Source organism: Mirounga leonina, unplaced genomic scaffold (genome assembly GCF_011800145.1).
Source record: "Mirounga leonina isolate KUSES-001 unplaced genomic scaffold, KU_Mleo_1.0 Mir_91, whole genome shotgun sequence".
In the NCBI taxonomy this organism is placed as follows: Eukaryota; Metazoa; Chordata; class Mammalia; order Carnivora; family Phocidae; genus Mirounga; species Mirounga leonina.
Genome location: NW_023270839.1, coordinates 50,101,159 through 50,126,076, shown reverse-complemented (window position 1 = coordinate 50,126,076; position 24,918 = coordinate 50,101,159). Strand labels below are relative to the sequence as shown.

The 24,918-nt window shown below is 41.2% G+C and overlaps 1 protein-coding gene and 1 non-coding gene across 7 annotated transcripts in view; both read right to left on the bottom strand.

Annotated features, from left to right (window-relative positions):
• The window catches only part of SCAPER (S-phase cyclin A associated protein in the ER), a 486,665-nt gene that overhangs the window by 22,632 nt on the left and 439,115 nt on the right, over nt 1–24,918 (bottom strand). For all 6 annotated transcript variants that reach the window (XM_034993780.1, XM_034993784.1, XM_034993785.1 and 3 more), the window contains 2 exons: nt 13,459–13,696; nt 7,851–8,000 (listed from right to left, as the gene is read on the bottom strand). In XM_034993780.1, coding sequence (XP_034849671.1) covers nt 7,851–8,000; nt 13,459–13,696 — 388 coding nt within the window. The remainder of the gene's footprint in view (nt 1–7,850; nt 8,001–13,458; nt 13,697–24,918) is intronic.
• Nucleotides 24,071–24,177, bottom strand: LOC118003820. The gene has a single exon (XR_004677435.1). It is a non-coding gene; the product is annotated as a U6 spliceosomal RNA (small nuclear RNA).

The following is a 24,918-nucleotide window of genomic DNA, read 5'->3' as shown; positions in this document are numbered from 1 at the left end:
TAGTTTCAGGACAGTTATTTTACTGGAATGTTCTGGATCTGAATTCCTCAAAAATGAGAAACTGAGAAAACTGGTACAGGAAGGATAGTTTATCTGTAGGATCTTGTTTTTTTCAGACCAGTATGTCAGAATTATGAATTTAACCCACTGTTGAAGCAGGTGTATTATTTAGTGCTGTGAAGAAGGTGTTAACAGGGCAAGGGGATAGCAACAGCTCCTTTCTCAAGCATTCACTATGGGTCAGGCCCTATACTCTCTCACCTAATTTGCACAAGCTGGAAAGTAGTGGTGACATCTCCATTTTACAGATGAGAAAACTGAGGCTCAGCGGTCCGTAACTTGCCCAAAGTCATCATCGTGCTAGCATAGAGCAGAATAGGGATTTCCAAGCCAGCCGACTTCAGAACCTGATGCTCTTATCCTCTAGGACGTCTGACTTTTAGAACCACTGGAGATCGAGTTCAAAACCTCAGCTGCAGACTGATCCATGATGTGAATACATTCAGGTACCACCCTAACTACTGCTGCATCGACCACAAGCAGGAGATCTGTGCAAATTACAAGTGTTACAAATTAGGAGGTAATCCCATACAAAGGGGGAAGAATGTTCCTTTCTCAGTTGCACAGTACAAGTATCCACGGCCAAGGTCAGTGCCGAGTGGTGCAAGTGTCCATCCGAGGGCTCAGCGGGGGCTGCCGTTTGCTCTAGCCGTTCCCCTGGGAAGACAGCCAGGCATTCCTTACAAGCTCTCAGGGGCTTTACCTGGTGTGAGCATGTGGTGCTTTAAACTCCCCTTGTGTTGGAAAATTCATCCAAAGAGATGACGGGAGTAAAAGGTACCTTTTATTTGGCTTCTGTGAAATTGGTGACTTTTAATATCATCAGCCCAAACTGCTAACTGGCAAACTTCTCCATTCTAATACTTGCCAGGTCACTCACTAGAAGTGTTAAATGTTTAGATAGGCAGAAGTTATATATAGTTAAGAAAGTTACTGTTCTCTTTTTGGGGGGAAAAAAAACCCCACATTTTTCTTTGGTACTATAATAAAGAGAGTAACTCCGAAATGGTTATAGTGTTGAAATTGTTAAGCTTTCCTTAAGACATGATATATTTTCATTTTTTTTTTTTAAAGATTTTATTTATTTTTTAGAGAGCGAGCGAGAGAGAAACAGCATGAGAGGGGAGAGGGTCAGAGGGAGAAGCAGGCTCCCCGCTGAGCCGGGAGCCCGATGTGGGACTCGATCCCAGGACCCTGGGATCATGACCCGAGCCGAAGGCAGACGCTTAACCATCTGAACCACCCAGGCGCCCTACATTTTCATTTTATGAAAGGAACTGTATCTGTCACAGAAAGAAAGAAGATACAGAAGGTTGAATGCTTGTGTGACAGCTAAAGAACGAGCTGCCGACACCGGGAGAACAGGAAGGCCTCAAACACTGGCGTTTCTGCCCTGAGCCCACCACAGCGGACTCCATCCATGGACTTGCATGGGGCCGAGGGAGTTTACCAAATGGGCGTGACCTAGGACCACCTGCCTTTGAGAAAAACAAAGACTGAAGTTAAGAATGTTTGAGGAAGAATTAGGCCCCTTCTGAAAGTTCTAAAAGCTGAAATGGGGCTCTGGAAAACTGCCACTCTTAAAACATCACTCTGCTTCCCTCACCCGCAGATGGTGTACAACTAGGAAAGTGCCCTGTTTTTGTTTGCAGGGAAATGTCTGAGGTGAGCACAACAGATACATTTCAGATATGTTTAGTCAATTAATGTTTAGGTTTTCTTACTAAGTCATCAAATTACAAAAGACCTGGGAAATGCATGTCACCCAGCTCAGGCAGAATCTAGTTTCAAAGGCTTCACTGTCCAGCTTACTCGCCTGTTCTGGTCTCCCCAGGAGTGGTCGGGCTTCTGGTACAGTGCAGATGGCTGCTCAATCTGCAAGGACTTCTCTCCAGAGAAGCTGGATGGGGGAGGGGGGGCCACAGGGACCCTTCCTTTCACCTGCCAAAAGAGACTCCGGCGCTGAGAACTGGGATCTATGGGGTCTTTCCAAATGAAAAAGTCACTAACCAAAATGAATATGCAAAGGTGCTTATTCCCAATACAGTAATATGCAGGCAGTCAAATAATCTGTCATTCGAGTTAATTTAATTATCAGACCACATTTAATTATTCAATATAAAATGTAAATAAAGTGAAGGGCTGACAGCACATACTAATTATGTTCATTATAATAATTAAATGGGAAGGAATTTAGAAAGAGTCATGAAATTGCCATAAAATACAAGGAAGTTTTTGATTAAAAAACCAACATTTTAGTTAGAAACTACAGCACGATAGGAAACAGATGATTGGTTCCATCAAGAATGGGGTATTATATTTATTCTCCAGGTTTCTCTTCTGAAGTCATCTTTGGTATCAGGGGGGCTCAGTCTTTCCAGCTAATAGACTAAATGGTGGCAAATAAAAAGTGCCAATCCTTTATGCAAAGCAGTTGCCTAATAAAACAGCCTTAGGCTGTTCAAAATCTCCTGTCTTACAAAGACACAAGCTGTTTCCCCAGGAGGAAATAAAGGATCCACTGCGGACAAACAGGCCCTGCAAATTAACATGACTTCTGACTAATGATACAGAAGCATTAAATGAATTGAGCATCATAATTTCTCCTCTGAAATTCCTCTGATTTAGAGAACGTGGCATCAGGTTAAATACATTCGCTTCCTAAGAACAGAAGAGAGCTGGAAAGGGCAGGAACTGGACTGCCGGTTGTGAGGTGGGGGCACGCGAGCTCTTACTCCGCAACCCCTTTCCTTCCCCGAGCCTCGGTTACTCCACCTGTAATCTGAGCCAGCGGGACTAGAGACTTCAGAGGCCTTCCACGGGAAGACTCCATGAATCTGTGGCCAGAGCTGGGACGAGAGCTTAAAGCTATATGTACCACATCCCCTCAGCAAACACTCAGCAAATTACTGGGTTTGGGGGGATCAGAAAGGGAATTTAATAAAACAAGTTTTTAGAATGAAATAGACAATCAGCTTTTCAGTTACAGAAAACTCCCCAATTCTACTGGGATATGAGCAGTTATCATTTTAGTAAACTGAGGCTATTTCCCCCTACGCAGCCCGTGCCATGCAGCTGGATGGCATGAGCACAACCCTTTGATGCAGCTAAAACAACTGCGGCTAGAGATGGCTCCACAGAGCAAGGCACGTGACATCGCACCTGTAAGTCCCTGCTCATCAGTGTCTGTCATTGGAGCGCCTCTATTAATATGGGGGGGGTGGTCAGGGTATTTTCAGCTTTTAAGGATGACCTATCATGGGGCACCTGGGTGGCTCAGTCATTAAGCGCCTGCCTTTGGCTCAGGTCATGATCCCGGGGTCCTGGGATCGAGCCTTGGGTCGGGCTCCCTGCTCAGAGGGAAGCCTGCTTCTCCCTCTCCCATTCCCCCTGCTTGTGTTCCCTCTCTCACTGTCTCTCTCTGTCAAATAAATGAATAAAAAAATCTTAAAAAAAAAAAAGGATGAGCTTAACGACTGAGCCACCCAGCCACCCCTATCTTCTTTATCCATTCATCTATTGATGGGCATCTTGGCTCTTTCCATAGTTTGGCTATTGTGGACATTGCTGCTATAAATATTGGGGTGCACGTACCCCTTCAGATCGTTACATTTGTATTTTGGGGGTAAATACCCAGTAGGGCTATTGCTGGGTCATACGGTAGCTCCACTTTCAACCTTTTGAGGAACCTCCATACTGTTTTCCAGATGGCTGAACCAGCTTGCATTCCTACCAACAGTGTAGGAGAGTTCCCCTTTCTCCGCATCCTCGCCAACATCTGTCGTTTCCTGACTTGTTAATTTTAGCCATTCTGACTGGTGTGAGGTGGTATCTCATTGAGGTTTTGATTTGGATTTCCCTGATGCTGAGGGATGTTGAGCACTTTTTCATACACATGTGATTTTCTTAAGCAACATGAAATGAAAAGTACACTGAGTTGGACTCTGCAAGACCTGGGTTCTAGTCCTGGTCTTTTAGTGATTCTTCATGTCATGTCCAGGGACTTACTTCACCTCTTCAAATCCTGGTTCCTCACTTTGTGAGGCAGAAATACCCGCTGTACTTATAGCCTCACTGAAGTGCTGATGAGGTTCAAAAGACAACAGATAGGAAGAACAGCACCAAGAATTCTACAAATACCAGGGGTTATGCTTAGAAACAGCATCTCCATAGGTGCAGTGTCTCAGTGTTTGACAATTACTACAATTTCTGATTTCTCCTCTACTTTTTATCATATTCTTTCTTCTCGTAGATTGTTGCATTTCATCAACTACTGCCTGGGGCTGAAGTGACTTCTCTGATCTTGTCTCTAATCAGAAGTAGATGTCCAGGTTAGTCTTCAATCTTTCTGGAAGGCAGGTGTCAAAATAGGGGATCTGGCTTTTTTCCCTTTTCTAATTTTTTCCTCATAGCAAGCTCACCTCTCGACAATTATCTCCATATCCCTGCTGCATCTTCTTCCCCAGCGGACTAGCCACAGTGCCCCTGTCTCCTGCCTGTGCCGCCCGCTACTCTCTTTGCCTGTTTCCTCTTGTCCTTGTGTGCCCAGTCACTGCTCTCTCACCTGGTCCCAGTCATTGCTGCCAAGCCATCTCCAAATGCCAGTTCTCTTGACCTCATTTCCCATTCATTCTGGTGAGCCCACAGAAACTTAGGAGGTATGCTTGATCTACAGGAGAGGATCAGTCTGTGATCTAGCAGCGGCAGAAAAACTCTTTTAAATCCCACACAATTCTGAGTTCAGTAAATTCATCACAGAAGAGTTGGCTTAAGCAAAAAGTTTTAAGCCATCCCCAAACACGGATGTGCTGAAGGAGCTGAACTCTTGCTGAGGAGCTGTAACGCAGCAAAACACTATCACACCCACAAATTACTCACCCCTTTACAAGTGCCGTAGATAGCATCATGATATATGATGAACAACTTAAGTATAAAACAGGAAATTGTTTGGTAAACCGTGGGCTGTCTATACAAAATAAAGCCATGCAGCCAATAAAAATGATATTCACAACAGTGTGCATCAACTATACTTCGGTAAAAAAAGATATTCACAAAGAATGATTTTGACATACAGATGGCGCCTGACTTATGATGGTTCAACATGATTTTTCGACCTTATGAAAGCAACACATATTCAGTAGAAACTATACTTTGAATTTTTATCTTTCCCCAGGCTAGTGATATGATACTTTCTGGAGATGCTGGGTGGTGGCAGCTCCCAGCCAGCAACCCCCCAACCTCCCCCCCGCCACAGCCTCCCTTCAGCCGCGTGATCATGACGGTAAGCAAGTGATAGACTTAACAACCATTCTGTACTCAGAAACTATTCTGTTTTTCACTTTCACTACAGTAGTCAATGAACTAAATGAGATATTCAACACTTTACTATAAAATAGGCTTTGTGTTAGATGATTTTACCCAACTGTAGGCTACCGTAAGTGTTCTGAGCATGCTGAAGGTAGGTGAGTTGTATCAAGTGCACTTTCCACTTAAGATATTTTCAACTTATGATGGGTTTATTGGGACGTAACCCCAGCGTAAGTAGAGGAAGACCCATCACGTTAAGGGTATAAACCAGGACATCAGTGTATGTGCACTATGATCTCAGCTATGTAAAATACGCATAGTGGGGTGGCGGGGGGTGTGAAATGGGTGAGGTGGTCCTAAGGCACAAACTTCCAGTTAAAAGATAAATAAGTTCTGGAGACGTAATGTACAGCATGATGACTAGCACTGTATCATACATTTGAAAATTGCTAAGATAGTCGATCTTAAAAGTTCTCACCACAAGAAAAAACTCTGTAACTTTGTGAAGTGATGGATGTTAACTAAACTTACTATGGTAATAATTTTGTATAATATGCATATATCAAATTATCAGTTTGCACCCTAAAATGAATACAATGTTATATGTCAATTATATCTCAATGAAACTGGAAAAAATATTCATAGAAAAGGGACTGCAAGGGAACTTGCCAACATGGTAACAGTGGCTATCTCAGATGGTGACCTCAGGAGTAACTGTGATTCCGTCTTCTCTGCACTTGCCTGTCTTTTTCATGATGAGTAAGGAATACGTTTGTAATGAGAAAAAGAAAAACAAACTTCTAAGGGAAAATAAAATGCAAATTTAGTAGGTTGAATGAATATACATGGAGAAAAGAAAATCACATAGGAGATTTCCCTCAGCTTTCCTTCCCTGAGCAGCTTGTAAGAGACTCATGAACCTGCTGGGCCTGGTGCACGGAAAGGACAAAGCACCAGTACCTGGGGGTGCTAGCAAGGGGAGAGCACTGCCAGAATGCTCCCAGGGCATGTGTGGGGGGCAGGGGGGGTGGCGGTGGTGAAAAAGATCTACCCTCCTGGCAACAGTGCCTGAAAAAGGGGAACTTTTCCATTTATGACGCTTGTTCTGGTAAGGGTCCACATTTTCTATATTTTATTTTATTTTACTTATTTATTTTTTTTAAAGATTTTATTTATTTATTTTAGAGACAGAGCACAAGAGGGGGGAGCGGGAGCGGGAGAAGCAGACTCCCTGCTGAGCAGGGAGCCTGATGCAGGACTCGATCCTGGGACTCCAGGATCATGACCTGAGCTGAAGGCAGTTGCTTAACCAACTGAGCCACCCAGGCGCCCCCCACATTTTCTATATTTTAATCATGGAAATCTTTCTAGAATGGACTGCATGTTCCTCAACCTTCTTAAAAGGGAATTCAGAGAACATATATTTTGCCTCCATGCTCATTCAGAGTTAGCACTGAGGACATTAAGAATCTTCTTGGAAATAAAATACAGGGTTTAGTGTCCCTTTGAACCCAGATGACTGCTATTTCTGAGTTTGGGGACCTGCCTTATTTTCTTCTTTCCTCTTTCTCCTTATTAAATAAACAGTTTCAGCTCGTAGTGTGCAGCTTCTCACCTTGTACTTGGTTCTGTCACTATAACCAACTCCTGTCCTTCTCCTGCCCTAGTCTAGTTTGCTGTAGGCTAAACAGACCTAATAAGTACGCTTGTTAGAGATTTGCCTAAAATAAACTTACTAATTTGGAGTGAGGGTTAAGGGTTGTCCAGAAGCTTTTTTCTCAGCTATAATCCATACAGTTAAGGTTGCAGAAGGCTTTGGATAAATGAGGCTGTCAGGATCTACTATCTGATATGTTAGTTATGCCATTACTCTGGTTTTAAAAATAAAAAGAAATAAAGTGCTCATTACTATTATTAATTTTTTTTTTTTTTTTTTTTTTTTTTTTTACAAAATCGGTAACACAAGTCTTCCCAACTTCTTAAAGCAGCAGAACCCTATTAACAAATAGAACTCTTGCTTGGAAACCACATCATCCAAACAGTTAAAAGCAAAACTACTCTGGGTGACTCAAGGGGAAGAAGCCCAAGTCCCACCTTCTCAGGCCCCCCTCCAACACCACCTGACAGCCCCTAAGCACCCCTAAGTAACCCAAGCTGAAAGATGCAATCTACCTGATCAAAACAAAACAAATATATGGATGGAACATCAGAACCTATGTGGTAAGGGTGTGATGCTTCTGTGTAGTGAATGTTTTATTAAAAATATTTTATTTTTATAGCTCTAAGAGGAGGCCTTGGTGCTAATCTAGTGCTGATCACACCTCTTCGGATAGAATAAGTCAGAGACCTGTCCCTGGAGCCTGGTTAAAGTGCCTCACACAGGACAGATGGGTTCCAGCACGGGAGCCTGCCTTTTCTCACTCCAATACCTCACACTCTCAGGATTGGGGGAGCAGTCTAAGGAAGTGTCCGGGGCCTCTTACCTGGTTATCTGGGTGGTTGACAGTGAAGTAGCCCACACAGACGATGACCTCATGAAGGAGGCTTTCACAGGAGACTTGGCTGCAGTGGCCCAGTAGAGAGCTGGCGATGTGCCGGAATGCAAGGGACAAGCCCTCTGCTCCTACAATAGACTGACGAAGACAAGGAGCAGTTAGAACTCCTCAGCCCGGGGAGAGGCAGGGCTGCAAATCACAAAGCAAGACTGGACCCTGTGCACTTTCTGCTATGGTGCAGGAAAAGCACAGGAAATTTCTTTCTTTCTTTTTTTTTTTTTTTTTTTAAGATTTTATTTATTTATTTGACAGAGAGACACACAGGGAGAGAGGGAATACAAGCAGGGGGAGTGGGAGAGGGAGAAGCAGGCTTCCCGCCGAGCAGGGAGCCCGACGTGGGGCTCGATCCCAGGACCCTGGGATCATGACCTGAGCTGAAGGCAGACGCTTAACGACTGAGCCACCCAGGCGGCCCAGCACAGGAAATTTCTAGAGCACTATGTTTAATAGTTCAGTTTGGGGATTCCTGCTCTAATAAATGATCATAATAAATGCAACATTTAACCTGAAAAGAGACATGGAGAAATACTCCTGTGGATCAAGACACTATCCACCTAAAGCATGGTTATTTATTCCATTTGTAGTAGTTTTTCCTCATTGTACAAACAGTCTCACTGTAGAAAATGTGGAAAAATATAAATATTCTCCTGTGAATCTACCATTTAGCTAACTTCTAATACTTTTATTTTTTCCTGAAGCAGAAAACATTTTCTTGAACACAGGGATAAAACACAATTCTAATTATTTACTGATGTTCAAATAGGAAAGCAACATAAAAAACAACTGGTTATTATTCAAACAGCTCTAGAAACCCAACGTTCCCAAAAGAATGTTAAAAAACCAACACCCTGCCTCCCCCCAATAAAAACAAACCACGAAGCCCCCTCAACTGTGAGGCTTCTGGGATCCTTTCTCCAGACAGGCACAGAGCTGTTGCTGGTGGGCGACGCGGGAGGAGAGCCTGACTCTGTCTGTGAAGCCTGAAGCTTCTATTTAATAAACATGTCAAACAGACAGAGAGACAGGAGGGCAAAGGGGAGAGGCAAAGCCCACAGAATACACTCGCAGCCGACACTGGAATGAAGCACCCCTGCCGGCCTGTGGGAAAAGGCAGCATTTTAAACTCATCTCTTGATTCAAGGTCTTGGTGGGCTTGAACCAGGTCAGATATGTTGCAGCTTGGAAGTTGCAATGAATTCACTTTGCCTAACAGTGGTGAAACACAGTCCTGTTAGTGAGTATTGCTGAAATAAAATTACCACTAAATTTTAAGAGTGCCTTCTGTCTCAGTTTCATTGCCCTGAGACAAAATGTTTTTCAAGCCCCAAAGAGGCTTCATGAGAGCTTTGTTCCTTTAAATCAGGCAGTGACACCTTCTCAGCTCAGCCCTTATTTAATTAGTTGTGTCCAGCAGGCTGTGACCCAGTACCCTCTGTTTAACCTTCACTGATAAGAGCAGGTCAAGGGGCATGTAAGTTTGAATATAAAAATTAAACCAATTTTTCAAGGAAACTATATTTCCTTTTTAGCCAGAATTAATTGCCAAGTCAGTACATTGATTTGTTTCTTGAGACCACCTTCAATTGTAAAATCTGTCAAAGTGTATGCGATATACAATATCCGGGATCTCAAGGCCATCTGTGCCAATATGAATTCACAGTGAAATCAGACTCTTTGCTGAAGAGGGAAAAATATTTTGACAGCCTTATTAGTATACAATGAAATGGAACAAGCTAAGGAAATATTCTAATGGCTAACCTTTTGTTACTACTACATGATAGGTTCTCACGTGAAACGAGCACACGGGTTTATGGCTTTGCAGAAGTGTGGAGGGGCACTGGGGATGCAGCATTCAAAAGTCAACTTTCTGAATCAACATCTGCAAAAACAGTTTGGGCAAATTCTGCATCCACATTTCTTGAGGGCCTACTATATGCTAGCTAGCACAGTGCTTCTACATTATCTCATTTAACCCTCACACTTGTGAGGTAGGTGTTTTTAGTCTGTTTTACAGATGAGAAACTGAGTTCAAATGACTTGTCTAAGGTCATAAAACTTGGTAGTATAATGGCCCAAAGTCACATCAATCTGACTCCAGATCCAAAGGTTTGATGAGGATGCCTATTATAGCTCTGCATTCTTGTGATTCCTTGGTCCTCAAATGGTCAACATGTCTTACATTGTCTTATTTAACTCTTTAGCGGGTCAGACCATTTATCTCATTTCGATTTTATTCTTCAGTTCCTTTGATCCTCTCAGGCAATTCATAAATTGTCTCCCAGATTTTTCTGAGGTCAGACCCATGCTGTACCTAAAATCTCTTTTCCTATCTTTTATAAACGTAGTTCCTAAAATATCACTTTTTTTTTAAAGATTTATTTATTTATTTGACAGAGAGAGACACAGCAAGAGAGGGAACACAAGCAGGGACCCCGATGCGGGGCTTAATCCCAGGACCCTGGGATCATGACCTGAGCCGAAGGCAGACGCTTAACGACTGAGCCACCCAGGCGCCCCTAAAATCTCACTCATGCAAGTGGTCTTGATGAACTAGAACATGAGTGTCTCTGACCATATTCATCATAATAGTACTTTTCTCCCAAACTCACCCATTGCTTTATATGCAAATACTGTATATCTGTATTATATTTACTTGAGCATTACATGCTTGATCAGATGTCCATCTACATCAATGTGGACGTTTTATTTTACATCTTACGTTTTACATCTTATGTTTTATTCTACATCTGTGTGGACGTTTTATTTTAGCTTGCTAAACAGAGTGCTGTGGTTCAAAAAAATGCCTATAAATCTTTGATAGTCCTCCCACTGAGAGGTGGGGCCTATTCCTTCTCCCCTTGAAGCTGGAAGGCTTATGACTGATTTAACCAAGAGTACGGTTGATATGTAGCTATACGACTTGTAAAAAGCAGGGTCATAAAAAGCCATGCAGTTTCTGTTTCTTTTGGAACATTTGTTTTCTGGAAGCTTCCTCTCAGGACACTCACTCAGAACCTAGACACCATGTTTTAAGCCCAAGTCACATAGAAAAGCCATATGTAGAGTCTTTGGCCAATAGTCCTTGGTGAACCTAGTCTTTAAGTCATCACAGGCATCAGGAGAGTGAAGGAGCCTCCAGTAATTTTAGCTCCCAGCTATCTGTGTCAACCTGCCCCTCCATTCCCTGACTTGTTGTTGGAGGCTCTCAGCTGAAGGCCTACATCATGGAGCAGTGACAAGCCACCCCTGTCTGAATTCTTGGCCCATAGAATCTGTGATCATAATAAAGTGGTTATTATCTAATAAGGTTTTTTTTTTAATGTATAAAAGTAACTGGAACAATAAGGTAATCGTTGGTAGATGTATTAGAGTACCCGATGCTAGAAATTCTGGGCATTTGGGTGCCCACATGTGCTGATGAGGAGTAAGAAAAAATGTGCTGGACCTTGAATATCGAAAGGATGGCAGGCAGGAGGAAGGTTCCTGCAGGCTTTCCTGGCCCATGCACTAGTTAAGGGGAAAAGAGTACCTGAGAATAATGTCTGGGGAGAGAATGAGAAACAATTATGGCCAAATGGACTAAGATAAAACAGGAGAGTCAGAACAGAGATTAAAAAAGAAGGAAAAAAAAAAAACAGGAAAGAAAGTTAAGAGAAATACAGAGCTGCATGAAGGACAGAGAGGAAAGAAGCAAATGTACTGGAGAACTGTTAGGAACCAGCCAAGAAAGACATTCTACTTGGGAGGCAGGATATTTGATTCTAAGAATGGCTTGAACACTCTTGAGTCACCCTGGTGTTTTCCCTGCTGCTTTTGACAAAAGTGGCTCAAGTAGGGAATACATTTCAGGCTGGACATAGCAAGGAGCTAGAGAGGAGAAATCTCGGTTTTTATGTTAGTTTGCCATGAAGGGCTCCAGAAATAAGCTTATGATTTTTCTAACATTATTGACCATTGTGCCTAAAGGCCACTAGGGGAGCAGGGCTGGTTGCGGTTCAGTGGTGCTCCTTTTGAGTGAGACTGAACAGGCTGTGACCTCACAGGAATGGTGTGGGGCGCGCATGGGTCTGGGCTCCCTGACACTCAACAGTGACTGATGGAATGGCTGACTTAATACAAGTGCTTTTGTTTATGATGTGGAGCACCCTGCAGCAGTATGAATCCTGGTCAGAAAACCTATAACACCAGAAGCTAAGAGACAGTTTCAGATATTTCTTTTCATAATCCCTGGTGACAAAGGAAATCACTTTACTTGGACTAGCTGATGGGTAGACTGCTAGTCTCCATGTTCTGAAGCAAAAACTTAGTGTCTCCTGATTTCCAAGCTGTTTCCACACTGAACACGATGGGCTTGGTTCTTCATAAAACACAGGTGTTATGTTCAACCCAGAGGCATGAGCCACTGGCATTCTCTGGAGCAGACATCTCCTGTTTGAGGTGCACGTGCCTGCAGATTCTCAGAACTTTACAGATTATGTAGTTATCACCTAAGGCCAGTTCAAGTGCTTCGGAAACTGAAATGCATTAACCCTAAAGAGATTTCTGTTCTTATGATGGATAAACTAACTCTACAAAGTTGAAAGATATCGAATCCAATGATACAACTTACTCACTACTTTCCTGTTGTGAACGGAATGACAGGAAGACAAGAATTCCACATTTGTCATCAGCTACAAAACAAGCGTTTCTTCTATCTGGGAATGGCCAAAGCCCACCATTTTCATACATTTGTATCTCTATAACCTTTTTCCCTCTGAGCAAAGCAATTCATCTAAATTATGGGTTCATCATCTGCCAAGTTTGTTCCTTTTTTAATGAAATCGCTTGACAGTTAATAAACTGAAAGAGAAGTCTACTCCTTGGGGCTTGCTCTGTTCCAAAGGTTCAGTGTTTTTGAAAATTAAATTTCCTACATGAAAAAAATCTATTTCTAAGCTGACAGTCTGGTGTTATAGCATAAAGCAATTCTTCTTCCTTCAGCTATAAAAATTGAATTTATAGGGGTGTGCACATATAACTACACATGCACTTTACACTGGACACAAATCCGTTAAATCATCCACAGAAAGTCCTATCAACAAAACAATTTATCTAATTTTGGTTCTGTTTGTGTAAGAAACCAGGACTTTCCTTAATATTTAAAAGCTGATGGGATAATAATGCCTTTTCTATAAAGAAATTGAGACAAGATTTAGTAGTAGCAGAGTGGCACAGATTTCGGGGTTAGAAAATCATTGGTACCAGTCCTGGCAAAGCCACGTGTAACCTTGGGGAAATTACTTAACTGTCAGCATTTCCATCTGTAGAATGGGTATAATATTTTGCAGGACTATCATGAGAATAAATGAGAACGCATATGTAGAGCACCTAATACGGTTCCCAGAAGATAGCAGCTTTCTAAATGGTATGTATTGTGATTTCCTGTACTGTAGTTTATTCCTTATGTCCTAATCCAGGAGAAGAACCTCACACCATTGTCTATACTAAAATATGAACTCTTGGCTGGTTAGCACCAACAGTGACCAATGCTTGGTACCTGGAAAGCCAGCAGGTCCAGAGCGGCAAAACTGTTGAAGAGCTGTAAACTCTGAATGGCCACTTGGACCGTGTTCTGAGTGTAACTCTCCTTGGGATTGGCAGGGCTGGGGTCCGAGATGGTGCCGTGGAAGAGGACACAGTAGAGCATGTGCAGAACTCCAGCCAGGTCTGTGGCCTGCAGAGCAGCGGTCAGTCCTGTGGGATCCTGGCGATTATTGTCAAATATACTGTATGACCTGACAAAGAAACATTCAGCTGTTTAAGTCTACTCAAGAATGTGAGCATTTTTATAAGTCAAATGGAACAAGACAAGCAGACCGTTAAAAGCAAACCATCTGAGTTGCAAAGTAAGGTAACCAGAAACCTCGGGGAGCGCACGCAGCCGGGAACACGGTGGCCGGGCCTGCCCTCCCCTGGGAGACCAGGCCGCTGTAGCAGTGGGCAGCTGAGCACTCCGCAGCCAGCGCTGAGGGCCCCCCTCCCCCCTCCCCCCCACCCGTGCTTTGTAGCCTAGGTAGGCTTGCTTCGTTTAGCTTCTAGATCTGGGCAAACTGGACAGAGTCCATGAGAGCTACTGGAACTCCGAAATACCATAGTTTCCTTTCGGAATATTCTCAGGGGAGGCAGCTACCAGGAAAGCGTGAGGCCTCAAAAACTCAGCAGCGTGTTGGTATCCTGTGGTAGGGAGACGCTTCACCTGCTCTTGAAAGCACAGGTCCATCATCAAGGAATACTGGCAGGATGGGTTGTAGGGGCCAGACTCCCAAGAACAAGCAAGTGCTAGACTAGCTTTATACAAACCACCATGAAGTCAGCTTAGTAACTGGCAGGCAGGGCTATGGGTGAACAAGAAGCAACGGCAGTGACACATGAGTTCCTAAAGTCAATAGCAGAGCCAGCAAGGGTTTGCTAAATCCATCTCACTCCTGAACTCGGGTCTACATGAAGCATCTAGTGACCAGGAGCCTGCAGTTTTAGTAAATGTGGCTGCCAAGCATTCGTCCATCCTTTCTTCCCCTAGAAACTGCACCCAGATTTCTCTCTGAGAATGATCTCTCTCTCTCTCTCGTAACCAACGTGCTCCAGGTGGGGCCCCTCACCCTTCACTCTGATTCCAGGGCCTAAGGTACTAAAAGGCACACTTTATTTCTCTGGCGGTCCAGAACGGTTCAGGGGTGGCACCTGTCACAGTCAGAGCTCACAGAACCGACGGAGATCCCTTTGCTGAAATGCTTGGAAAGAAGCCCTCACTTTTTCTCCCCTGGGTTAGAATCTGAGAAGATGTAAAAGGTTTACAGCTGCTACAGCCGCATGTTTACACAAAACCTCAGGTCTCCACGCCCTTCCTCGTGGGTCAGTTGTCTCCTTTCATGGACACATTCTTTTTTCCTCTGGAAGAGAAGTTACAAGTCCCTGCTCAGTGTCTTCCGTTATGATAGATACTCTTCCCTATTTTTATTTTATTTTATTTTTTTTTAATTTTTGTTATTTATTTATTTGAGAGAGAGAATGAGAGAGAGAGAGAGCATGAGAGGGCGGAGGGTCAGAGGGAGAAGCAGACTCCCCGCCGAGCAGGGAGCCCGATGCGGGACTCGATCCTGGGACTCCAGGATCATGACCTGAGCCGAAGGCAGTCGCTTAACCAACTGAGCCACCCAGGCGCCCCAATACTCTTCCCTATTTTTAACATGAATACAGGTCCTCACTGTGCCCACCCCACAGCTTTTTTTGTTGTTGTTCCTTTCAGATGGAATCTGGAATGTGAGAGGGGCGTTAAAGATCTACGCTAATCTCATCCACTTGCCCAGAAACACTCGGGAGATGGCACTAATAATTCAGAAGTGCTGGCTGGCAAGTTTCTGGTCTCTTGTCTAGTTTTCTAATTCGCTACTAGTTTCATCAAAGTAGAGCTTTATTCATAACCATGGTAAGCATTTATTTCTTGAATGTGGACTATTTCGGATACTGCTAAGGATGTGAGATGACATCATACACCTTATTCTCTTCTCAAGAAAGCAGCTCTCGGGAAACACTGTCATCTCATTGCCCTCTAACAGGGTTTGCTAAGTCCGTTCACATCTTTTACCTCATCTCACTCTTAGTTTTTCAAAGTTGGGAGGGAAGGTGTTGCTCCCCCTCGATGCACCCACCAAGATTAGTTGAGACGCTCTAGGTCATACACATTTATCAGTGGCAAAGGCAAGGGAACCGCAAGGACTTGCAACTCTTTAAGGGCAGTGCTTTGTCTGAGGACCAAAACATCCAGAGTAACCAGGAGGTGACTTCTTTTCTTTCCATCCCTTCTCTTAAGTCAAATCTTGGGGTTAACGGAACACTGTTAAAGTACAGGGAGACTGTAATGTGATCCTGTATCATCACGGAGAGATATTTTTTGTCTTATGGGACAAATCAAGAAATGACATTTATTTGCTTACAGGAACACCTGAACCTTTACACAAACTCTGTTAGCTAATGTCAGTTGGCCCTTCCTTCTTTCCTTTCTTCCACTGTAGCCCTAAGAGCTTGGGGTCAGACCCTGACTAGACACATGAGTAGAGATTAATGTGTCTGACTTTATTATAAAGGTTCCCAAAAGGGGTCTGTGTTTGCTTAACACTAACTGCCTTTTATTTTTTTTTGAAGCCTTAGTTGATATTTATTTATTATTATTATTTTAAATTAACATATAATGTATTTGTTTCAGGGGTACAGGTCTGTGATTCAGCAGTCTTAAATAATTCACAGCGCTCACCATAGCACATATCCTCCCCAGTGTCCATCACCCAGCTGCCCCATCCCTCCCACCCCCCTCCACTCCAGCAAACCTCAGTTTGTTTCCTGAGATTAAGAGTCTCTTATGGTTTGTTTCCCCTCTCTGGTTTCGTCTTGTTTCATTTTTCCTGCCCTTCCCCTGTGATCCTCTGTCTTGTTTTTCAAATTACACATATCAGTGAGATCATATGAGAATTGTCTTTCTGATTGACTTATTTCGCTTAGCATAATACCCTCTAGTTCCATCCACATCATTGCACATGGCAAGCTTTCGTTTTTTTGATGGCTGCATTAATATTCCATTGTGTGTGTGTGTATATGTGTGTATATGTACACATATATACATGTATATATGTGTATATATATATATACACACACACACCACATCTTCTTTATCCATTCATCTGTTGATGGACATCTGGGCTCTTTCCAAAGTTTGGCTATTGTGGATATTGCTGCTATAAACATTGGGGTGCAGGTGCCCGTTTGGATTACTACATTTGTATCTTTGGGATAAATATCCAGTAGTGCAATTGCTGGGTCATAGGGTAGCTCTATTTTCAACTTCTTGAGGAACCTCCATACTGTTTTCCAGAGTGGCTGCACCACTTTGCATTCCCACCAACAGTGTAGGAGGGTTCCCCTTTCTCCACATCCTCACCAACATCTGTTATTTCCTGACTTGTTAATTTTAACCATTCTGACTGGTGTGAGGTGGTATTTCATTGAGGTTTTGATTTGGATTTCCCTGATGCCGAGTGATGTTCAGCAGTTTTTCATGTGTCTGTTGGCCATATGGATGTCTTCTTTGCAGAAATGTCTGTTCATATCTTCTGCCCATTTCTTGATTGGATTATTTGTTCTGTGGGTGTTGAGTTTGAGTTCTTTATAGATCTTGGATACTAGCCCTTTATCTGAAATGTCATTTGCAAATATCTTCTCCCATTCTGTCTGTTGTCTTTTGGTTTTGTTGACTGTTTCCTTTGCTGTACAAAAGCTTTTTATCTTGATGAGATCCCAATAGTTCATTTTTGCCCTTGCTTCCCTTGCCTCTGGCGATGTTTCTAGGAAGAAGTTGCTGTGGCTGAGGTCGAAGAGGTTGCTGCCTGTGTTCTCCTCAAGGATTTTGATGGATTCCTGTTTCACATTTAGGTCTTTCATCCATTTTGAGTATTTTTGTGTGTGGTGTAAGGAAATGGTCCAGTTTCATTCTTCTGCATGTGGCTGTCCAATTTTCCCAACACCATTTGTTGAAGAGGCTGTCTTTTTCCCATTGGACATTCTTTCCTGCTTTAACACTGACTGCCTTTTAGAACCAATGGCAAGTCAGAAGGCATTTCTACCTAAAGTTAATTTCCAATAGCCTTTTGGACATTTGGGATGAGTGACATCACTGCTGCTGACAACAGTTTTATTGCTCTGTGATTCAGAATGGTGACCTTACCCTTATTGCCTGTGTTGTTTTTAAACTGATTATCAGCATATTCAAATACAGGTAGTCAGAAATATAACTTTATCATTTAAAGCAATTTGTCATACTTAATCTTTCTAAACATTTAAATGACATGAATTCACTGCTATTACTTCTTCAAAAGAATAAATAAAAATAAAAAAAAAGTGAAGGTCATCAGACTACTTCTTTCTTCCTCTCTCCATCCCATCCCATTATTTAGGAAAACACTAATCACAAACTGTAAACAACACAACCCAGGATCTCTTGCAATATTCTCCTGATGAAATAAAAATGTTGATTCAGAAAAATGAATTAAATAACCATTCAATAACTTAGATGTGCAAATGGTTCAAAATGCATACAATATTACTTCAGAGGAAAGACCATTTTCCCCCAAATTTTTATTTAAACTCTAGTTAGTTAACATACAGTGCAATAATACTGGTTTCAGGAGAATTCAGTGATTCATCACTTACATATAACACCCAGTGCTCATCACAAGCACCCTCCTTAATACCCATCACCCATCTAGTCCATCCCCCACCCACCTCCCTCCATCAACTCTGTTCTCTATCGTTAAGAGTCTCTTATGGTTTGTTTCCCTCTTTTTATTCCCCCTTCCATAGGTTCATCTGTTTTGTTTCTTAGATTCCACATATGAGTGAAATCTATATGGTATTTGTCTTTCTCTGACTTATTTCCCTTAGCATAATACACTCTAGCTCCATCCACATCATTGCAAATGGCAAGACTGCATTCTTTTTGATGGCTGAATAATATTCCACTTTGTGTGTGTGTGTGTGTGTGTGTGTTTGTGTATACACATACAAACACCACATCTTCGTTATCCATTCGTCAATGGACATTTGCACTCTTTCCATAGTTTGCTTATTGTTGATAATGCTGCTATGAACACTGGGGTGTGTGTACCCCTTCGAATCAGTATTTTTGTATCCTTTGGATAAATACTAAATACCTAGTAGTGCAATTGCTGGGTCGTAGGGTAGTTCTATTTTTCACTTCTTGAGGAACCTCCATACTGTTCTCAGGGTGGCTGCACCAGTTTACATTTCCACCTACAGTGCAAGAGGGTTCCCCTTTTTTTCTCATCCTCACCAACACCTGTTGTTTCTTGTGTTGTCAATTTTAGCCATTCTGACAGGTGTGAGGTGGTATCTCATTGTCGTTTTGATTTGTATTTCCCTGATGACGGGTGATGTTGAGCATCTTTTCATGTGTCTATTAGCCATCTGGATGTCTTTGGAAAAATATCTATTCATGTCTTCTGCCCATTTCTTAACTGGATTGTTTTTTTGGGTGTTGAGTTTGATAATTTTTTTTTACAGATTTTGGACACTAACCCTGTATCCAATATGTCATTTGCAAATATCTTCTCCTATTTTGTAGGCTGCCTTTTAGTTAAGACTGTTCATTTTAAAGTGAGCCCATAGAATTTACGGGAACGAGGGGAAGGGAGAGGGCTTGTCTACTGCATTTGGCTTGCACAGAACTAATGTAGACCTGAAAGGACTTTAGGGAATGTTTACTTTTGATTTAGTCTGAAATACAGATAATTTATTCATGAACAGGCCACTGGCTCCTGTTGTTCTTAACTGTCAATTACAACAACTTTAAGCCCAAATGTTTATAATAAAAATGTAAAAGGCCTTATTCATATCAGACATGTTACAAAACTTTCTTTTAAAAATTATGGAAGATAGGAAAAATCAGATCTGAAACTATATATTCAATTGAGATCTTCTCAATTTTACTGAATTTTAAAGTGTTTTTCTTTGTTCTCTAGAACTAGAGATCTTGGTGGCATATTAAGTTCTGTCCATTAAAAGCCAGATTCAATTAGGAAAAACTATAACTGGACCATCAATACTCCTGCACAGCATCTGAAAATCCTACTTTGCCTTAAAGGAAAGTATAGATGCGCAAAAAAAAAAAAAAAAAAAAAAGGCAGCAATTTGTGTGGGCATGAATCAAATGCCATCCATTCACCTTTGGTATTTTAAACTACTTATGTACCAGGCTTTAGTTGGCCCCCAAAAGCAACTGTAACAGCCCTGGATACTACAACCCCCTTTCCCCTGTTTGTTCCTGGCTTGTTTGCTCTCTTCTGCCTGGTCCCCATTTTTCTGGCTTGGTAACATCAACCCTGATGTCCTTCAGTGCTAGTGATCTTCTAGACTGCTCTCCTATCTTCTTGGATTTTGGCTTTGTTCATTCTTTCAGTTCTGGAATCCCCAGGCATCTTGTGAGAACTTCCCATTTTAGTCCCTGAACACTGACAATTCCACTCAATGGTCTGCATAGTGTTGGGAGTGGGTGGGATTAAGTCACTGTCTCTCCCAATGAGGGATGTAAACTTCACTGTTGAAAAAGTGCATTATTTTTTCAGAGGTAGTCCAGTGTGGGGCTTTAAGTACTGGGATATTCTGGGAAAGCTGACCTACATCCAGTGATATCATTCATCAGGCTTTGTAGTGAGCATGAGGGGCATGATGATCCGTCAGATACTCTCAATTTGAAAAGCTAAAGTACCTGTGATCCAAGAACAGTGACCACCTGTGACATGTGCAGCCAAACAAGACTAGGTCCCTGTCCTAGGGAGGTTACATGAGGGGCAGGCATGTGTATCAGTTTCCTACCAATAATGTGATAACACATTATCACAAGCTAGTGGCTCAAAACAATACAAATTTCCAACATAAGTCTTACTGGGCTAAAATCAGGTGTTATCAGAGCTGTGTTCCTTCTAGAGGCTCCAGGGGAGAATTTGTTTCCTTGCCTTTCACAGTGTGTAGAGTACAAATGCATTCCTTGGCTTGTGGCCCCTTGCTCCATCTTCAAACTCAGCAGCAGAGCACCTTCAAGTCCCTCTAACGCTCACTTTACCGCTTCCCTCTTTAACTTACAAGGACCTTTGTAATTACATTGGGCCCACCTGGATAAACCAGGATAATCTTCCCATATCAAGATCTTAATTTAATTTCTGCAGAATCTCTCTTGCCATATGAAATAACACATTCACAGTTTTGGGGGATTAGGATATAGATATCTTTGGCAGGCCATTATTCTTTTCCCCATTTTTTTTTGTGTTAAAATACATATAACATAAAACTTACCATCTTATTTTAGGTGTACAGTTCATTGGTATTAAATACATTCATAATGATGTGCAACCTTCACCACCAACCATCCCCATAACTCTTTCATCATGTAAAACTGAAACTCTATACCTATTAAACAAAACTCCCCACCTCCCTCCCCCCCCCAACTATCATTCTACTTTCTGTCTCTATGACTTTGACTCCTCTAAGTACTTCATATAAGTGGAATCATCACTGAATATTTAGTTTTTTGGTGACAGGTTCATTTCACTTAGCATAATGTCCTTGAGGTTCATCCATGATATAGAATATGGCAGAATTTCCCTACTTTTTAAGGCTGAATAATATTCCATTGTATGTATACACCACTTTTTGTGTATCCATTCATCCACTGATGAGCACTTGGGTTGCTTCCATGTTTTAGCTATTGTAAATAATGCTTTTATGAACACAGGCATACAAATATGTCTTTAAAATCCTTTTTTCCAATTCTTTTGGTCAGATACCCAGAAGTGGAATTGCTGGATCATATGGTAATTCTATTTTTAATTTTTTGAGGAACTGCCATGTTTTCCACAGCAGCTGTATCATTTACACCAATAAAGCACAAGGGTTCAAATTTGTCCACATTCTCACCAACACCTGCTTTTTTTTTTTTTTGGATAGTAGCCATCCTAATGGGTATGAGGTGGTATCTCTCTATAGTTTGGATTTGCATTTCTCTATTATCAGTAATGTTAAACTTCTTTTCATGTGCTTATTGGGCATTTATATATCTTCTTTGGAGAAATGCCTATTTAAGTCTATTGCCCCTTTTGTAATAGTGTTTTGTTGTTGTGGAGTTTTAGGAGTTTTCCATGGTTTCTGTACATTAATTCCTTGTCAGATATATAATTTGAAAATATTTTATCCCATTCTCCAGGTTGCCTTTTTACTGTGTTGATATTCTCTTTTGATGCATAAATTTAAAAAATTTTCACTAAGTCCAATTTGTCTACTTTTTCTTTTACTGCCGATGTCTCTGGTGTCCTATCTTTTACTGCCAAATTCCAAGTCCTGAAGCTTCTGCTCCATTTCCTTCTGAGTTTAATAGTTCTAGGTATTTGAGCCATTTGAGTCATAGTGTTTGAAAAATGTCCACCTTCATTCTTTTGCATGTGGATGTCCAGTTTCCCCAGCACCACCCGTTGAAGAGATTGTCTTTTCCCATTCAATGGTCTTGGCACCCTTGTCAAAAATCATTTGTCCATATGTGTGAGGGTTTATTTCTGGGCTCTCGATTCTGTTCTGTTGTTATATATGTCTATATGCCAGTATCACACTGTTTTGATTACTATGGTTTGTTTTTTTTTTCTTTTTGAAGTAAGTTTTGATATCAGGAAATGTGACTACTCCAGCTTTGTTCTTTTTCAAGATTGTTTTGTCTATTTGGGGTCCCTTGAGATTCCATATGAATTTTAGGATTGTTTTTTTCTATTTCTGCAAAAAAAATATTAGAGATTTTGCTAAAGATTACATAAAATCTACAGATTGCTTTGGGAAGTAATGACTTCTTAACAATATTGTCTTCTAATCCATGAACATGGACTGTGTTTTCAATTATTTATACCTTCTTCAATTTCTTTTGGCAATGTTTTGTACTTTTCACTGTAAAAGGCTTTCACTTTCTTGGTTAAATTAATTCCTAAATATTTTATTTTTTTGATGTTATTGTGAATGGACTTGTTTTCATAATTTCCTTTGAGATTGTTCATTGTTAATATATAAAAATGCAATTGCTTTTTGTGAGTTGGCTTTGTATTCTGCTACTTTGCCAATTCATTTACTAGTTTTAACAGGTTTGTCTTTTTTTTTTTTGGTGTGAAATCTTTAGGGTTTTCTACATATAAGATCATATCATTTGCAAACAAAGATAATTCTACTACTTCCCTTCTGATTTGGATGCCTTTTACTTCTTTTTCTTGCCTAATTGCTTTGGCTAGAAATTCTAGTACTATGTTGAAGTGGAGGAAGTGGGCATCCTTGCTTTGTTCCTGATCTTAAAGGAAAAGCTTCTAGTCTTTCACCATCACTATGATGTTCCCTGTGGGATTTGCATATATGGTTTTTATTATGTGGAAGTACTTTCTTTCTATTCCTAGTTTTTTGAGTGTTTTTAAAATTTTTTAAAAAAGATTTTATTTATTTATTTGAGAGGGAGAGAGAGAACGTGTGCACAGGTGTGAGCAGGGGGAGAGACAAATGGGGAGGGAGAGGGAGATAGAGAATCTCTCAAGCAGACTCTGCTCTGAGCACGGAGCCTGATGTGGGACCTGATCTTACAACCCTGAGATCATGATCTGAGCTGAAAGCAAGAGTTGGATGCTTAACTGACTGAGCCACCCAGGCACCCCAAGTGTTTTTATAATGAGAGGGTGTTGAATATGTCAAATGCTTTTTCTATATCAGTTGAGATGATCATGCATTTTTGTTTCCATCATTCTGTTAATGTGGTCTAATTACAATGGCTGATATTCATGTCCTGAACCATTTTTGCATTGCAGGAATAAATCCCACTTGGTCATGACGTATAATCCTTTTACTGTATCTGCTAAATTTGGCTTGGTAGTTTTGTTGAACATTTTTACATCAATGTTCATAAGGGATATCAGTGTGTAGTTTTCTCTTTTTGTAGTGTCTTTGTCTGGCTTTGGTTTCAGGGTAATGCTGGCTTCAAAAAATGAGTTATGAAATGTTCCCTCCCCTTCAATTTTTGAGAAAAGCTTGAGAAAGATTGGTGTTAATTCTTTAAATGTTTGGTAGCATTCACAACTGAAGCCATCAGGTCCAGGGCTTTCCTTTGAACATTTTTGGTTACTGATTCAATCTCCTTACTAGTTCTATAGGTCTATTCAGATTTTCTTTTCCTTTCTGATTTAGTCTTGGTAGGTATTTTGTTTATAGAAATTTATCCATTTCATCTAGGTTAGCCAATTTGTTGGCATACGTTGTTAATAGCGCTCTCTTACAATCCTTTTTATTTCTGTAGAATTGATAGTAACGTTCCCACTTTCTTTTCTTCCCTCACATTTATTGAGGTATAATTGACAAACAAAATTATAACTTATTTAAAGTGTACAACATGAATATTTGCTATATGGATACAGTGTGAAATGATTCTCACAATCAAGTTAACACATCCATTACTTCACAGAGTTATCTTTTTTTTGGTGGTAGAATGCTTAAAATCTACTCTCTTAGTAAATTTCAAGTATATTTTAACTATAGAAAACATGGAACACTTCAAGAATTTGCATGTCATCCTTGTGCAGGGGCCATACTAATCTCCTCTGTATTATTCCAGTTTTAGTATATGTGCTGCCAAAGTGAGCACCCCATTTTCATTTCTGAGTTTAGTAATTTGATTCTTCTCTCTCTTTTTTCTTAGTTAATCTAGTTGAAGGTTTTGTGAATTCTGTTGCTCTTTTCAAAGAACTCAAACTTTGGTTTCACTGATTTTCTCTATTGTTATTTTATTCTCTATTTCATTTATCTCTGTTATAATCTTTATTATTTCCTTCCTTCTGCTAGCTTTGAGTTTAGTTTGTTCTTCTTTCTCTAGTTCCTTAAGTTGTATAGTCAGTTTTTTTTTTTTAAGATTTTATTTATTTATTTGACAGGGTGAAGGAGAGAGAGAGAGAGCAAGCATGAGTGGGAGGGAAAGGTGGGGCAGAGGGAGAGGGAGAGGCAGACTCCCTGCTCAGCAAGGAGCCCGATGTGGGGCTCCATCCCACGACCCTGAGATCATGACCTGAGCTGAAGGCAGACACTTAACCAACTGAGCCATCCAGGTGCCCCTGTATAGTTAGGTTGTTGATTTGAGATATTTCTTTTTTTTTTTTTTAAAGATTTTATTTATTTATTTGAGAGAGAGAGAATGAGAGACAGAGAGCAGGAGAGGGAGGAGGGTCAGAGGGAGAAGCAGACTCCCTGCTGAGCAGGGAGCCCGATGTGGGACTCGATCCCGGGACTCCAGGATCATGACCTGAGCCGAAGGCAGTCGCTTAACCAACTGAGCCACCCAGGCGCCCGAGATATTTCTTTTTTTAATGTAAGTGTTTATAGTTATACACTT